This window comes from Podarcis cretensis (genome assembly GCF_951804945.1).
Source record: "Podarcis cretensis genome assembly, chromosome: 4".
NCBI classification, from domain to species: domain Eukaryota; kingdom Metazoa; phylum Chordata; class Lepidosauria; order Squamata; family Lacertidae; genus Podarcis; species Podarcis cretensis.
Window position 1 is genome coordinate 56,033,504 of NC_137173.1, and position 17,040 is coordinate 56,050,543.

The 17,040-nt window shown below is 43.5% G+C and overlaps 2 protein-coding genes across 2 annotated transcripts; one reads left to right on the forward strand and one right to left on the reverse strand.

Moving 5' to 3' along the window:
* Positions 1-1,852: 1,852 nt before the first annotated feature.
* On the reverse strand, positions 1,853-7,891 carry HMGN1 (high mobility group nucleosome binding domain 1). Its single transcript, XM_079974990.1, has 6 exons — positions 7,720-7,891; positions 7,167-7,187; positions 7,036-7,065; positions 6,889-6,939; positions 5,031-5,162; positions 1,853-2,989 (listed from the first exon to the last, which is right to left on the reverse strand). The coding sequence occupies exons 1-6, from the start codon at positions 7,732-7,734 to the stop codon at positions 2,942-2,944; spliced, it is 297 nt and encodes a 98-aa protein (XP_079831116.1). The 5' UTR covers positions 7,735-7,891; the 3' UTR covers positions 1,853-2,941.
* A 200-nt stretch (positions 7,892-8,091) lies between these two features.
* On the forward strand, positions 8,092-16,222 carry GET1 (guided entry of tail-anchored proteins factor 1). The gene is made up of 5 exons (XM_079974981.1): positions 8,092-8,678; positions 10,638-10,803; positions 13,776-13,843; positions 15,375-15,489; positions 15,988-16,222. Exons 1-5 carry the CDS (start codon positions 8,556-8,558, stop codon positions 16,059-16,061), a joined length of 546 nt encoding a protein of 181 aa, XP_079831107.1. The 5' UTR covers positions 8,092-8,555; the 3' UTR covers positions 16,062-16,222.
* The last annotated feature ends 818 nt before the right edge of the window (positions 16,223-17,040 follow it).

Here is a 17,040-nt window from a genome sequence, read left to right on the forward strand (position 1 = left end):
ATGCAAAGTACTCCTTTTGAACTATGCAAAGTACTCAGGGCAGACTATAAATTGACAGGAAAGAAAAGAATGGTTCGGGGGGGGGGGGCGGAGAGAGCAACTGGAACCTTCAGGAAAGCCTTGCAGGAGGGAGAACCACACCAGTGGAGGCTATTGTCACCTCCATTGCTTGACAATCAACACCCCCCTCAAGTACTCCATCTAGAGCAAAAGTGTATTTCACCTGATGGATCTTCAATCTCCTTGGACTGGTTGACTTTCCATGTTCACATAGGCTTTCCCATGGTGTTCCCCATTTTTTCCAAGACATGATGGTTTCAAATGTGATTCTAGAAGACAAGATTCTGTAAGACTTGGCTTCTAGCCAAGCTGCTTGAAGCTCCTTTCTGCATGTGCTGCTAAAGCTTCCAGAGGGACAGTCCCTGACTACTCATATTCTAATAGCCTATTGTAGTAGAAGCCTCCAGATGGCTCACTGATTGCAAGTGAACTCGTATCTTGCAATAGGTCTTGATGGAAGTTGGTGTCACTCAAGTTGGATGTGTTGTTCTTCCTGTGCCTCAATAAGTTTCTGTGGAAATATTTAACTGCTTGCACCAATTTCTCATGAATTATCAGGGTGTGAGGCTGCTCTATACTAGATACCTTGCCAAACCCACATTTAAAAGAGATATTTTGGCAAGTCTTGGCTTTAAAGGCTTGTTCTTCGATGTGTCACTATCTATGATTGTTAAGATGTGTTGGATCTCTTTACAAGTCCCATCCCCCTATCCAACTAGCAAAAAACTATCTCTATGGTGGACAGAAGACGCACAGTGCTTCTATGTCAGGGTATTAAAAACAAGCTTGTATTCATCTGTTCTCCTTACCTACAAGTTTTACAGGGCAAACATTCTCCTTCACATATTATTTCAATAGCAGCTATGCTTTCTGTGCCACTGATCCTGTCTTACTGAAAAAGGAGTTTTCAGTAGAGTATTAAGTGTTCCAAAGTTTGTGCTATTTGTTTGGATTCTGAGAACTTCACATAATGGCAAAACTGTACAGTGCTTACTAAAGCTCTGAGAATCTAGCTCCATCAGGCTTACCACTCCATTAAATGTCACCTGTCAGGCAGCAGCCATTTCATCAGACAGAAGAGATTAGGAAACCAAGAAAACACATCAGCTCAGGGGAGGGACCCGTTTTCATTTTTGCTGTTGATATAAGAACTAGTGCCTTAGGTTTGCAACACCACTTATCTGGGAATAAGTCCCTTTGATTTACTGAATAGGACTTACTTTTAGAAATTCTTAAAATTGTGATGTTTGCTCCCCCCCGCCTTTTTCATTTCTGTTGATTTAGATTGTAAACCTGAGGGTATAGACTGTCTTATTATTGATCTCGGTAGTTGTTCCAAGTCCTATATGGACTATAAAGAGAGGAGATATAAATAAAGGGGAATATAGGCAAGTTTCTACCATTGAGAAAGTTTTCAAGTTTGTTGTCACGTGAATTTCACTTCTTAGAAGAGCTTGCTGCTAACAAATTTTCAGCAATGCTGTGCTCATGAGTCAAACAAAGATAAGCAAAAGTTAAGGACCACATTTACTTTTGTGTGCTTGATCAATGGAGTTTCTTCATTACTTTATCTTTCCAACTCTCCTTCCATGCAAAAAAAGGCTAGAAACATTGTGTATAATACCTAAGCTGCCATACAACAGATACTGGGGATGGCTATAAAACCATAGACTACTGAAATTTCATTCACTAAAGTGAAAGCTTATGTTATAGGAATACAACTGCACGTTTGCTTGTTTTTAAAAATCTACATCCCAGTTACTTTTCAGTCAAGCCGAAGAGAAACACAAAATGTTTATGACCAATATTTTATTGGATCTTGTTTGATGAACCACAGACATTAACTATTTGTACTGATTCTTCTTCCAATAATTTGAATGTAAACCAGTCATCTGACAATTATGACTTCTTTGATAGATCATTAATTCAAAGTAGAAAAGTACCAGTGTCTCAAATACTGTCGTGTGAAAGTCATGTCTGCTTAACCAGAAATTTTATCTACTCAGTAATTGAACACCACACACACTACACACCCAGATTTCCAACCGTTCACAACACGTTACAAAGCTGTTGAAAAAATAAACTACCACTACCAAAAATAACTCTTGTCACAGATAAAACAAATTTGGGAGATCCAACACCAGGGAACAAGTTGGGTTTTCTGAGGAAGCATTCTACTGATGACAAATCGAGGGGGATACGTGTTAAGTGTAAAGACATTTTCCTACTTGTCACCATGTCAACGTTTTATCTGTGCTATGCTTCTTTTAACAATTACAAAAACCATCCCACAGTATACAGCAGGTGTGAGCAACTTGTTTGCCTCTGGGGACGATACTGGCATATGCTGGGCATATATTTCCATCATATATTCAAATTTATTTGTAAAGGCTAAAAATTTAAGGAAACAAAGCTAAATTTAAAGTAACTGAAGTCCTGCATAAAAATAGCTTTAAAGGGCCACATGTAAATTGCAAGTTGCCTACCCTGGCCTCTGGAATGTTAAGGCTGCAATCCTATGCACACTTATTAAAGAATAAGTACCACTGAAACCAGTGGGATTTAGTTCTAAGTAAACATGTATAGGATAGCACTGTAAGTAATCAATATTTTGAAATTTCTCCTTAATCTAACATTCCATTAATTGCTGGTTATATAGAGAGACAACCAGTACATGATTTTTACCTTTTAAAAACAAAGCATTTACACTCAAAACTACGTTAAATGGGATATTGAGGGAGGGATCCCCTCATGCTTAAAAAATGTCTTTTCTAAAACCACTAAAAAACTTGCATTTACAAAATAGTTGATAAAAATATTCCTCTGAATTGTACAAGATGGTGGCAAACAAACCACTGATTAAGAGACTTTGTACAAGATGTTACTCAGATTTTGCTTCTTTTTCTCCTGCTGCATCAGATACTGGGGCCTGAAAAAAGAAAAAAGTTTAACGTAACAATGGTTATATACATATGTTTCAAAGTTCAAACCCAAGGACTATTAAAACATTGTTTTAAAAACTATTTGGTAATCTAAACATGAAAGCTAGGATCAACATAATTTTTGTATGCTATTACAGAGCCAAAACATTTTTATTAACCAGTTTGAGAGTGACTGGCCACAAAGGATTAATATATACAATCCACAAGTAGAAAAACATTGCTTTTAATGGTCTATCGACAGTAAAATATTGAACACATAGCCCCACATTGATGAACCTCATATTCCATCATGGTATTTCAGTTCACAGCCATAGTTTGAGTTATCTTATTCTGTTTCTGTGGATTTTCAGGAATGCTCAGTACTGCTTTCCATACTAATTTCACTAAAAATCCATCAAGCTTTCTTATGATATAGTCACATCAAAGATACTCATTCTGCACTCATATCCTGCTAAAAGATTATTTTGTGGTTAACAAAGAATACATTTACTCATAAAATTACTGGACAATACAAATTCCATGCAGAACTTTGTAATGCATGATGAACTTTCCAAATACTCAAGCTTATACTTAAAATGTTAGGTTAATGCTTGTCCTTAGGCTTCATTTCAATTGGCACAGAGTAACTTTAAATTCAAGGACTTGAAATAGTTGTGTGTTTCATAACAATGATGTTTCTGACTAGTTTAGAAATAAAACATCTTGTTAAGCACCGTATTTTTCGACCCATAGGACGCACCTAGTTTTTTTTTTGGGGGGGGGGGAATAAAGGAAAAAAAAATTCCCTTTATTTCCCCCCCAAAACTAGGTCGGGGAAACTGAACCAGGTTGAGGAACAGCGGGATGGCGGCGCTGCGCCTCCCTGCTGTCCCCTGAGCTTGTGGGGCTGGCCGATGTCTGCCCAGCGCGCGGGGCGCTCTGCTTCAACGCGCCCTGCCCGCCGGGCGGCAGGCTGCTATCCGCAGCGTGGGGATCCCAGTGGGGAACTCCTGCAGGGCTCCCCACGCTGCGATGTCTGCCCGGCACGAGGGGAGCTCTGCTTCAGGGCGCCTTGCGCGCCGGGCAGCAGGCTGCTATCCGCAGCAAGGGGAGCCCTGCGGGGAACTCCTGCAGGGCTCCCCACGCTGCGGATGTTTGCCCAGTGTGAGGGGCGCTCTGCTTCAGGGCGCCCCTCGCGCGGAGCGGCAGACTGCTATCCGCAGCCTAGACAGCCCTGCGCGAACTCCCGCAGGGCTGCCTAGGCTGCGGATGTCTTCCTGAAGCCTGGAGAGCGAGAGGGGTCGGTGCGCACCGACCCCTCTCGCTCTCCAAGCTTCAGTGAAAGCCTGCATTCGCCCCATAGGACGCACCCAGATTTCCCCTTCATTTTTGGAGGGGAAAAAGTGCGTCCTATAGGGCGAAAAATACGGTATATGCTTACTTTTGAAATGATATAAAAATTCAATGTAGAATAGAAACTCATTATATCACTCGCCATATGTTTGGTGAACTGATTGATCTGCTTGTCCCGATCATCCAGGATGGTAAGAGCCCGGACTGGGAATATTAGTAGTAAAAAAATGCCAGATCCACTGTGTGACTACTGAAAGATGCTAGTGGAAGATGAAAGAATTTACTAAAATGCATAGCAACCCAGAGTAAGAAAATCCCTGCTCAATCAGGCTAAAGACTTATCTAGACCAGCAGCCTATTCTCATGGTAGCAAACCAAATGCCTATGAGAAGCCCGCAAGCGGAACCAGAGTGCAACGGCACTTTCCCCACTTGCAATTTCCAGAAACAGGTATACAGAGGCATGAAACCCAATGCGAACTCCTCCTCCACTTCTTCCTACCTCATTAGCCTCCTTTACCAATATAAATATTTTCTCTGGGATAGTGGAAAGGGATATTAAATTTGTTTTAAGTGTCCTCATGCAACATCCATACAAGGCAATGCTGAGACGTTCTCTCTGCCAGTTAAGTCAAAACAGCCATTTTGAATTTAAACCAGAAAACTATAGAATACACAACAAAGCCATAAAATTTACCTCATCACTTTTTGCTTCTCCATTTTCCGCAGGCAAGTTATCCTTTACTTCCTCATTGTTAATCTCTTCAGCCTGTTTACCTTTTGGTCCCTTTTTCCCTTTTCCTGGGGCTTTCTTTTCCTCAGGCTTATCCTGCAATGAAATAAGACAATCAGCATTTAGTCTTTTAAAATAACGCATTCATCAGAATGTGAAGATTTGTGGTCTTAATCAGTGCTTTTCTTCCAGGACAAAAAAGGTGCCAGTATTGTGCACCCTTGAGTAGTCCCAGAAAAAGCACTGGTCTTAATCATATGAAAACATGTTTGGAAAGATCTAAGGTGCCAGGACTGCTATGCTGGCTCACATATTTGCATCTAGCCCCAAAGAGTGCTCTTTTAGTGCCATGTTGTCTTAGCACATTGCCAGGACTCACTGCATATATTTCTATGCATGGTGCAAAGCATCATTCATTGGAAAAAATGAAGCTGTTAGCATGGTGAGAGCATATCAGGCTGTTCTTAGTTATTCCAAGGTTTGTACTACAATCAGTCTATATCAGTGATGAGAAAACTTGGCCCACCAGCTGTTTTGGGACTACAATTCTCACCATCTCTGACCACTGGTCCTGTTAGCTAGGGATGATGGGAGTTTTAGTCCAAAAACAGCTGGAGGGCCAAGTTTGGCCATCACTGGTCTATATGGAATACTAAAATAGGTCTTGCCCAGCACTGGATACCACCCTCCATTTTCCTGTGTAAACTGATATTAGATATTTTGGATACGGATTCCCCCCCCCCCAAAAAAATATTTTATTTTCTTAAACTGTAGGTTTATTATTTATTTGTTCAAATAAACCAACAACTGAGTTCATAACACAGTTAGTTTAGACCCAAATAGAATTAATCTGATGTTCTTGCCCTTTTCAGTGAAGCTGAAGCAAAATGGTTGCTTCAGGTGATGCATGGACTGGTTAGAGAGGAATGGTGGGAGGAAACAGCTGGGAAACCACCAAGAGAAGTAGCCTCAGAGCCTACAGTGAAAAGTGAGCACTTTGGTATATGAAACATTTTGAACATACAATATACTAGCAATGTTTATAACAACTCTGTACAATATTATCCCCATGCTACCCTGGTGAGGTAAAGAATGAGAATATACTGTATTGGTTTGGCCAAGCCCAGCTAGTGAGTTCATGACCAAGGCACAATTCATCAGAAAACTCTTCACCACTATCCTACACTAGGTAGCTATCACATAAATTTACGTTACCATGTTTTTGTTTTGCTTCGTTATTAAGAAATTGTTTTTTTACTGCTTGCTTTAAATGCATCCGTTTCTTTGTTGCAAGACACTTTGAGCATGATTCAGTTTGTGGAAAAACGGTGTACAAATACAACAAATGAAAATCCCTTTGAAGCTGTGACTTGAATTTAGTACAGCTTAAATTTGGCACCTTTTCCTCCTATGCTACTTTTGGCAGACATCAGGTAAGTTCAGGAGCTCCTAATCATTCCTGAATGGATCCAAACCCCCAAAAGTAGCATGGCAGGAAAACATGCCAAATTCAAGCCGCAGCTGCATATGGACAATCAGGAGCCCCAGCTTTTATCTTTCCAGTACCGAACCTTGAATTGTATCGGGGGACAGATGGGCATGAATTTTGTCATGCCAGCTTCCACCCTTGGCCTCACCATTAGTGGAATGTGGCCCATAGAGTGACCACACTTCGATCGTGACTTGAGTCCCAAAGTAGTTTCCTGCTTCTACTGCCGAGATGTAGTAACATTGCTCCATTTTACAATGAAATAATATCTTCAGCCAGCTTCCAAAAAGGATTTCAGACACCTTGTTTGTCTCCCTCCCCCAAACCTCTTACCTTTGAAGCTGGCTTTTTTGGTTTGGTTTCAATTTTGGCAGTGACAGGTTTCTGAAAGAGAAACACCACACAATTATTACGTTTTGATTCTTATATTCACAATAAACATAATGGGTAAATAAGAAGTAAATGCAATTCTATACTTACAGCAGACAGGCGTGCAGATCGCCTTTTTGGCTACAGCAAACCAAAGCAAAAGAAAACAGTATTAATGGTCTGCTTAATACTAACAATCCTCCTGGATCCTTTAAAATACCATACAAATGTTTCCTACTTACCTCTTCTTCAGCGGCGTTCACCTGCAATGGAACATAAAGTATTAGAAAGGAACGGGGGCGGTAGAGCGAAACATCGCATGCGCATTAACGCCTGCTTTACACCGTCCAGGGGCCCTGACGTCACCGCGCACACGCCCCCCCCCTTCCCGCCGCTGTGTCGAGAATTCGAACCTGAGGCCGTATCCTTAACCAACGTCCGCGTAAAAGTTCTAGGCGTTCCTGAACCTGCGCGACGGTCGTTCCTCGGCTGCCCGAACTGAACGGGCACGCGAGACGTTACAGGCCGCAGTTCGGCGAACCTCGCGGCCATTTACAACCGTCACGCCCCCTCCCCCCTCTAGAATAGGAGCGCGAAAACTGGGCCCTCACGACGAAGTCGTCGCAGAAAAAAAGAACCCCCCCCCAGTATGAAAGAACAGTCCGCTAGCCTATATTTTTATATCTAAATATATTACATTTACAAGAGGAAGGAGAAGGGTAAAGGAGCTCGGGGAGGGAGAAGGGAGTACGCGCTCTCGGCGCACATTAAAGTGTGCGCGCGCCCGTCGCCAACCTTTCTCTTCGGCATGGCGGAGTAAGCGGCGATGCCGAACGACGGCGCTCGGCTTTCCCTTGTGCTTTTATTTGTTCCCTATCGTCGGGCGGCGGGAGCGGTGGCGGCGGCGGCTGGCACTTCTTACTCCAGCCCCACTGGGAAGTCCGACTCTCACTCCTGCGCACAGACCAAGAGTGTGCCCGCCCGCCCGCCTGACCCCCCTTCTCCTCCCGCGACCATCCCAGCAGCGCCAGCGGCACCGCAACAGGATCCAGCCGGATGGGAAGGGAGGGGGGAGACGCGCGCGCACGCACGCTCGCTCGCTCTCCTCGACACCGCCCCCCTCCCCGCTCCGAGGCGCGCGCGTCCCTATTGGACGAGCCCACTTCGCGCGCCCTCTTTTTAAATCACAACAGTCCGTCCCACCCATAAGGAGAGGCCCGTCGACTTCAATGCGTTCCTAAGTCGAAGAGGCGGAGGCGGGCTGCTCCCCTCCACCTGGGCGGGTTTGATAGGCTGTCTCGGCAAGAGAGTGACAGTAACTGTGACATGTGCGCACACATAACAGGAGCGCGTGAGCTCAGCGACCGCGGTTGTTATTACGAAAAAGAAAAAAAAAAATCCAAACCACGGGGCGGGGGTGGTGAAGAGGGAGGATGTGCGCTTGCGCAGTTTGAGAAGCGGCCGCGAGCCCGAGCCTTTTCTGTAGTGTTCCTTCTCCCCCTCCCCCACCCCGTTATTCTTCTCTGGCGGAGGCGGGAGACTGGCAGCCGCTTTTCTCCGTCTTCCTCGCGTGTCTCTACTCCTTCCCCTTCCCTCTGCCCGCCCCCCCCCCGTCCAGTCCGGCCTGAGACATGGACGAGGAGGCTCTAGTGGAGACGGGAGACGTGACGGGTGACGGCGCCTGGCTCCTCGTGTTGAGCTCCGTGTTCTTGTGTAACCTCCTCAAAATCCTCCTGCCCTCTTGCTCCTCCATTGTAAGTGACGTCAGCCCGCCGGGTTCCCATAGCGACGGCGCCCCGATCCGCCTCCTTCGCTCTGCCTGGGAGGGGAGGGCAGCCGCCTTCCAGCTGGGGCCCGAGTTCAGGGGAGGGCAGAAGGGGCGGCCGGGGCGGGTCGAGCGGAGCGGAGCGTCTCCCAGCCCAGCCGCCGAGATCGCTAGTGAGGGCCCCATCTTTGCTCGGGAGTCTCCCTGTGGGCCTAGTGCACATTGAGCTTTACTCTGAGTAGACCCATTGAAATTAATGAACATGTCTTAAGCTAGGCCAATTAATTTCTATAGGTTATTTTGAGGAAACGTCAATGCCACCCTAAGTCATTTTCGTTCTCGCAAGTACGGAAGCAGCGAGGTCACTCTGGATTAGCAGGCAGGCTAATTCAGGTGATGGATGCGGCCGTTCTGTTGTTTTATTTGAAAAATCTGTCGGAGCCATTTACATTGATTGCACGTGGAGGCATTCAGGGCAGAGAGTGTATGGAATAAAACGGCATTATGGATGGAAGCTGTATTTCAAGCCACATTGCTTGATTCCTAGTCTGGGGAAAAGGTGGGATATAAATAAATATAATAACAACAACAGAACATTCTTTGGCTGTGAGGTTCAGGTTTGGAGTCAGCGGAAAAAGTATGCAGCAGGCATGTCTTTCAAATAGAAATCTTTTACCACCTTCCTAGCTGAAGCAAAATAAAAAAAATCCTTCCAGTAGCACCTTAGAGACCAACTAAGTTTGTTATCAGTATGAGCTTTCCTGTGCATGCACACTTCCTAGCTATTTGGTGAATTTTGCTTTTCTCCAAATTGTGGAGCCAGCAGAGCCACTAGGCAGGGTGAAGCCACTGCCTCAAGCAACTGCCCCCCCCCCCCCCAGTGCCCTGCTTCTTCCAACATTGGTGGAGAAGCACCACCAATTTTGGGCAAGATTTCATCCATTTGGGGTGAATCTCACCCAGAATTTATGCAATTTTGCCTGAAATAGGCGCCTTGCAGCAGCAGAGCAGGCAGTGTCTGTGGCAGCAGCAGGTATGGTAGCAGCAGGGCGGCACTTCCCATTTGGCCTCAAGCAGTGAAACAGGACACACTGTCCCTGCCAAATTGCAACACAATTCTCAGCAGTTTAAATGTATGCATGCTTTGAGAGAAAAGTCCCATCATTTAAAACATAGTATTAAAACACTTATTTTAAAGAGGATTTAAAAGAGGATCAATGTAAAAAATGGAACAGAATCATGAGTGGAAACAATCAAAAGTGGCAGACCAGAAATAGATGAACCCATCCCTTGTAGGGGTGTTTTTTTTTTTTTTAAGGTAGCTTCATTCATCTTTAGGTTCAGAGTTTGAGAACACAGCCTTTAGTTTTTGTGTGTTTGGACACTCTGGTCCAAGCATGATATATTGAAGAGTTGGGAAGGAGGTAGACTGCTAGCAAAGGTCTGTCTAGTAAATTATTCATTGTTTTTCATTCAAAATTCCAAGAAACTTACAAATAGGGACATACCTAGTAGTTGGTTAGGTTGGCCCCCATCAAGGGCACAAACCCTGCAGGAAGGGCACAAAAAAATCACCCCTCTCCTTTCTGCCTTACACTGGCTAGGAGTCTGTTTGCCCGCACACTGTGTTCACTGGCGGAGCATGAACGAAAACCTTTTTGAGTTTCTGTTCCATGAGGGCAGGGTGGGGGGAATGGGGTGCCAATGTAACTCCTAGTCAAGGGTGCAAGGGAGCCTAGGATGCCTCTGCTTATAAAACATTACACTTAAATAACCTGGGGCACGCTTCAAAGTGTACTTGGATCAAGCTATTGCGGAGAGGGACTAAAAGACTGCTTAGAGAGAAGTAAGCAGTAACCATGTTTTAGAACAAATAAATTCATTTCCTTTTTTAAAAAAGAGGAAAGTGATGAATCAACAGGTGTTTGGACATCTTTCTCTTTGTCAGATATCCAGATTGCTACAAAAGGATGCTGAGCAGGAATCACAAATGAGATCTGAAATTCAGAACATGAAGCAAGAACTTTCTACCATTAGTATGATGGATGAATTTGCTAGATATGCCCGACTGGAAAGGAAGATTAACAAAATGACTGATAAACTTAAGACTCATGGTAAATACTTGCTACTTATATTTGCATCATTAGCCTACCTTTCACTTCTGTTTAATTTTTTTAGATTGATTGTACATTTTTAAAAAATGTTTTTTAAAAAACATGCATAATATAAAACATGACTATATTAAATACCTCCTTCATGGATCACTGCCTTGTCATGGCAAAGGGGCTTGAATAACTCAGAGAAGCTATGAGCCGTGCTGTGCAGGGCCACCGAAGACGGACAGGTCATAGTGGAGAGTTTTGACTAAACGTGATCCACCTGGAGCAGGAACCGGTAAGCCACTCCAGTATCCCTGCCAAGAAAACTTCATGGACAAAAACAACAGGCATATAAAATGAGCCCCTCAGGTCGGAAGGCGTCCAACATGCTACTGAGGAAGAGTGGAGGACAAGTACAAATAGATTCAGAGCTGATGAAGTGGCTGGGCCAAAGCCGAAAGGACGCTCAGTTGTGGATGTGCCTGGAAGTAAAAGGAAAGTCCAATGCTGTAAAGAAAAATATTGCATGGGAACCTGGAATATAAGATTCATGTACAAAGGTAAGCTAGTGGTCAAAAATGAGATGGCAAGAATAAATATTGACATCCTGGGCATCAGTGAACTAAAATGGATTCAGTTCGGTTGATCATATCTACTACTGTGGGCAAGACTCCCATAGAAGAAATGGAGTGGCCCTCATAGTCAACAAGAGAGTGTCAAAAGCTGTACTGGGGTGCAGTCTCAAAAATGATAGAATGATCTCTATACGAATCCAAGGCAGACCTTTTAACATCACAGTAATCCCAAGTTTATGCACCAGCTACCGGTGCTGAAGAAACTGAAATTGACCATTTCTATGAAGACTTACAACACCTTCTAGAAATTACACCAAAGAAGGATGTTCTTCTCATTATAGGGGATTGGAATGCTAAAGTAGAGAGTCAGATAAAAGGAACAACTGGCAAGTTTGGCCTTGGAGTTCAAAATGAAGCAGGGCAAAGGCTAACAGAATTCTGTCAAGATAAAAAGCTGGTCATCACAAACTGTCAACCACAGCAAACTATGGCAAGTTCTTAAATAAATGGGAGTGCCTGATCACCTCATCTGTCTCCTGAGAAATCTCAATGTGGACAAGAAACTACAGTTAGAACTGGATATGGAACAACTGATTGGTTCAAAATTGGGAAAGGAGTACGACAAGGCTGTATATTGTTTCCCTGCTTATTTAACTTATATGCAGAACTCATCATGCGAAAGGCTGCACTGGATGAATCCCAAACCGGAATTAAGATTGCCGGAAGAAATATCAACAACCTCAGATATGCAGATGACACAACTTTGGCAGAAAGTGAGGAGGAATTAAAGAACCTCTTAATGAGGGTGAAAGAGGAGAGCGCAAAATATGGTCTGAAGCTCAACATTAAAAAAACCCTTAAGATCATAGCCACTGGTCCTATCACCTCCTGGCAAATAGAAGGGGAATAAATGGAGGCAGTGAGAGATTTTACTGTATTTTTCGCTCTATAGGACACACCGGACCATAGGAGGGGGAGAACAGGAAAAAAACAAGGTGCGTTCAAGGTGCATTCACCCAAAGCCTCCGGAGTGCAGCGGGAGTTCCCGCTGTGCTCCGGAGGCTTCAGGCAGCTACCTTGGAAGTCTGGAGAGCGAGAGGGGTCGGTGCGCACAAACCCCTCTTGCTCTCCAGGCTTCAGTGAAGGCAACCTGAAGCCTCTGGAGCGTGGCGGGAGTTCCCTCTGGGCTCCGGAGGCTTCAGGTTCCTTTTGACCTGCTCTTTGGGGCTGGCGGTGGGGGAAAGCGCTGCTTTCCCCCACTGCCAGCCTCAGAGACCAGGTCGGGGAGCACTTCTGGCTTCGAGGACAGCCCTTCGAGCCCCTGCAGAGGCTTTGAGCAGCTAACCCCAAGCTAGAACAGTGAGACGGAGCGCTCCGCAGCACTCCATCTCCCTGTTCTGACTTTGGGCTTAGCCGGGCAGCCTGCATTCGCTCTATAGGACGCACACACATTTCCCCTTAATTTTTGGAGGGGGAAAAGTGCATCCTATAAAACGAAAAATACGGTACTTTTTGGGCTCCATAATCACTGCAGATGGTGACAGCAGTCACAAAATTAAAAGGCGCCTGCTTCTTGGGAGAAAAGTGATGACAAACCTAGACAGCATCTTAAAAAGCAGAGACATCACCTTGCCAACAAAGGTCCGTATAGTTAAAGCTATGGTTTTCCTAGTAGTGATGTATGGAAGTGAAAGCTGGATCATAAAGAAGGCTGATCGCCAAAGAATTGATGCTTTTGAATTATGGTGCTGGAGGAGACTCTTTGAGAGTCCCATGGACTGCAAGAAGATCAAACCTATCCATTCTGAAGGAAATCAGCCCTCAGTGCTCACTGGAAGGACAGATCCTGAAGCTGAGGCGCCAATACTTTGGCCACCTCATGAGAAGAGAAGACTCCCTGGAAAAGACCCTGATGTTGGGGAAGATTGAGGGCACAAGGAGAAGGGGACGACAGAGGACGAGATGGTTGGACAGTGTTCTCAAAGCTACCAGCATGAGTTTGACCAAACTGCGGGAGGCAGTGGAAGACAGTAGTGCCTGGCATACTCTGGTCCATGGGGTCACGAACAGTTGGACACAACTAAACGACAACAACATATTAACGTAAATACAGCAAGCTTAGGGATCTGCTGATACGTCAGTTTCAAGGCAATGATAGTGTTGTGTTATTAATATTTCTATATCCGTGTTTTGTGAACTACAAAATGTTTTTGAAAAAAAATTAAGGAAACAGGTGCCAGAGACTAGTTTTTATTTTTCGTTTCTAGTTATAGACCCATAGCCTCTAGAATTTGAATTTAAAAGAAGCAATCATCCTTAAAGTGGAAACAAAAGTTATTTTTATCAGTTTAAAGTAAAATCATGTCTCCTATTAATGTAAATAATGCAAATCATACTTGTTTCTTTTAACAGTGAAAACACGAACAGCTCAACTAGCCAAAATAAAGTGGGTAATAAATATTGTATTCTACATTTTGCAGGTAAGTAAAATTGGTTTATATATGGAAGCCTTTCAAAGCTAAACATGTGAATGGGCCTTTTTTGCAGTGGATCTCTCTTTGTGGAATGCTCTCCCTAGGTGACTTTATTACATATCTTTAGGCGCCAGTCAAAAACGTTTCTCTTCAACCAAGAGTTAAGCTGATTAACTTTGCATGACTTTTAAAATGTGTTTATGGGAGGGGGGGTTATCGGCCTGTTTTGGTTTGATTTTGTATTTGCATTTTGTACTTTTCTGTTGTGGATTGCCCTGGGATCTTCAGATGACGGGTGGTATACAAATTTAATAAATACTAAAAATTGATTAAGATTCCTTAGCCATGTGCCATAATATCCAGTGTTTATAAAGGTAAAGGTAAAGGTACCCCTGCCCGTACGGGCCAGTCTTGACAGACTCTGGGGTTGTGCGCCCATCTCACTTAAGAGGCCAGGGGCCAGCGCTGTCCGGAGACACTTCCGGGTCACGTGGCCAGCGTGACATTGCTGCTCTGGCGAGCCAGAGCTGCACATGGAAACGCCGTTTACCTTCCCGCTGGTAAGCGGTCCCTATTTATCTACTTGCACCCGGAGGTGCTTTCGAACTGCTAGGTTGGCAGGCGCTGGGACCGAGCAGCGGGAGCGCACCCCGCCGCAGGGATTCGAACCGCTGACCTTTATATTTTTATATTCAGTGTTTATATTCGGAAACAAATTCCCTGCACATATCAAATCAGGTATTGTTTCGCATGAAGAAGCATTCAGTTATGTGATACGCATGCACACACACACTCTCTGGTGTGTATTGTTTTATATGAAGGTGCATTCAGTTATGTAATACACTCATATATGCCAGAGATGTATAGTCCAAGCACAGATTTACCATCCGAGTGAAAATTAGGCCATAGGCTTTCCTTTACTCTGACTTTTCATCTGGCAACCAATCACGTGAAGATGTGTCCAGTGCCATGCACTCTGAATAGTCCAGCATAGAAAATGCAGACTTCCCAGCTGTTACAGTGCAAGCCAAGAACTGATGACTGATCAAGAAGAGGCTATGTTTGTCATATGGGGTGAGGGCCAGGGTTCTCACTTTGTGTGGCATTGACTTTGAGGTCACAGTACACTCGTACCTTGGTTCTCGAACGAAATCTGTTCCAGAAGTCCATTCAACTTCCAAAAATGTTTGAAAACCAAGGCACAGCTTCTGATTGGCTGCAGGAGCTGCCTGCACTCAGTCAGAAGCTGTGGAAGCCACGTCGGACATTCAGCTTCCAAAAAACGTTCACACACCAGAACACTCACTTCTAGGTTTGCGGCGTTAGGAAGCCAAAACGTTCGAGTCACAAGGTGTTCCAGAACCAAGGTACGACTGTAGTTGTATTGATTTTTTAAAGTGGGTTATTTTTAAGGATAACATAGGCATCTAGCACTTGCTAGGCATCAGAAATGCTGATTGCGCAGCTAGATGTAAACAAGAACTCTTTTATTTTGAGGTTTTCATGCATAAGCATGTAACGATTGTTTTAATTCCAGGCTGCCTTAATGATCTCACTAATCTGGAAGTATTACTCTGAACCAGTTACTGTGCTTCCAAGCAAATGGCTAGCTCCACTAGAACGTTTAGTAGCTTTTCCAACAGGAGTGGCAGGTAAGCCTATATTATTTTAATGCTTCTCAAGCTTTTCCAGGAATTTAATATATCTTTCCTATCTTAATATTATACATGAGTTGTTTTTGAATGCGTTGTCACACCTCTGTCTTCCCAGATTCCTGAGTAGTTGCAGAAGCTAATAATGCTTGGCTCACCATGTTGAAATGAATAAGAGATGCAGTGAGAGCACTGTTTGTTGTGTAACTCCATAATTTACATTGGAGAAGGAAGAACTTAGTGGATTATGCCCATAGTCACACACCTAACCACATCTTTCATTTGCATAGAGATTCCACATTACACATAGTAGTGGTACTGGGCTTTATATAATTCTTCTGAATCAATAGTTATCTCATAGATATATCCTTATGCAAGTGTTTTCTGCAACTCCTGGTGTTGTTACTGAATCTGATTTCTTGTCCCTACATGTTTAAATATGTATGTTTTAGTTACTGAGAATACTAGTGTCTTACAGCATGTATTTCTTATTTTTAGGTGGTGTTGGCATTACTTGTTGGTTGGTGGTTTGTAACAAAGTTGTGGCCATTATGCTTCACCCTTTCAACTGAGAAGGATTCCTAGTTTCAGCAGACTTCTCAGTTTCTTGTGAAATACAGCATCCACACATTGTACCATCTGGAATGTACATGCCTATGAAAAGCAGGCAGGGTTTGGGACTGAGTAATAAAGCATCAATAAATCTTAATACAACATTCTGTTAAAATTTTAATGTATTGTATTGTGTAAAGTTCCTTTTCAGTTTTTAACCTGAAGTGCTGGGCATAAGTTCTATTTAAATTGTAGTTGATCAATCCTAACCATGGCTACTCAGAGTAAGTCTCATTGAATTCAGTGGGTCTTAATTCTAGGTAAGTGAGGTTAGGATTGCAGCCTATGTGCATGTAATGGTTTTAAAGCCATGTAGACATTTTAAAAGTGAAAGGAAAATAGTTTTTTTAAATAATGTGGTTCCTTTAACTTTGTCCACATTTGTTTCTCTATTGTAATTTCAGTGTTGTCAAATATGTTATGATTGACTGTTCACTACCACAGTACAGACATAATATACCATAGTTCACTAAACTAGGAACAAGTGTCAAGTCCACATTCTACCGACTTAGCAATTCAATCCTGGGAACTACAGGATTGAAGCTTCAGCACTTCAATCATGGGAACTACAGTTCCCCATTACATCAGGCTAAGATCTAAAATGAGGATCAGTTTATGGTTTCAGATTCCGGTTAGTAAGTTATGAAATCACAGGTCCCCTAAAGGTATGGTATGAGGAGAGGGGAAGCACACAGGTCCAACATTTTTTATGGCCAGGAACTTTCCAGCTAATCTAGCCCATATTCTGTTTTTGACTATATCTGCCTGATATCAATTCCTTCCTTCTCTGATTCTTTTTTAAGAAGATTTTGATTAGTATCAAAATATTACTGGAAGGGTCTTTGCCTTATGCAACAGTGGCTCTTTCTCCCCCTCTTGGCCACATGCTGTGTTTTTGCTTAGAGAATTCAGCATGATGCATTTTTTATTCTAGCCACT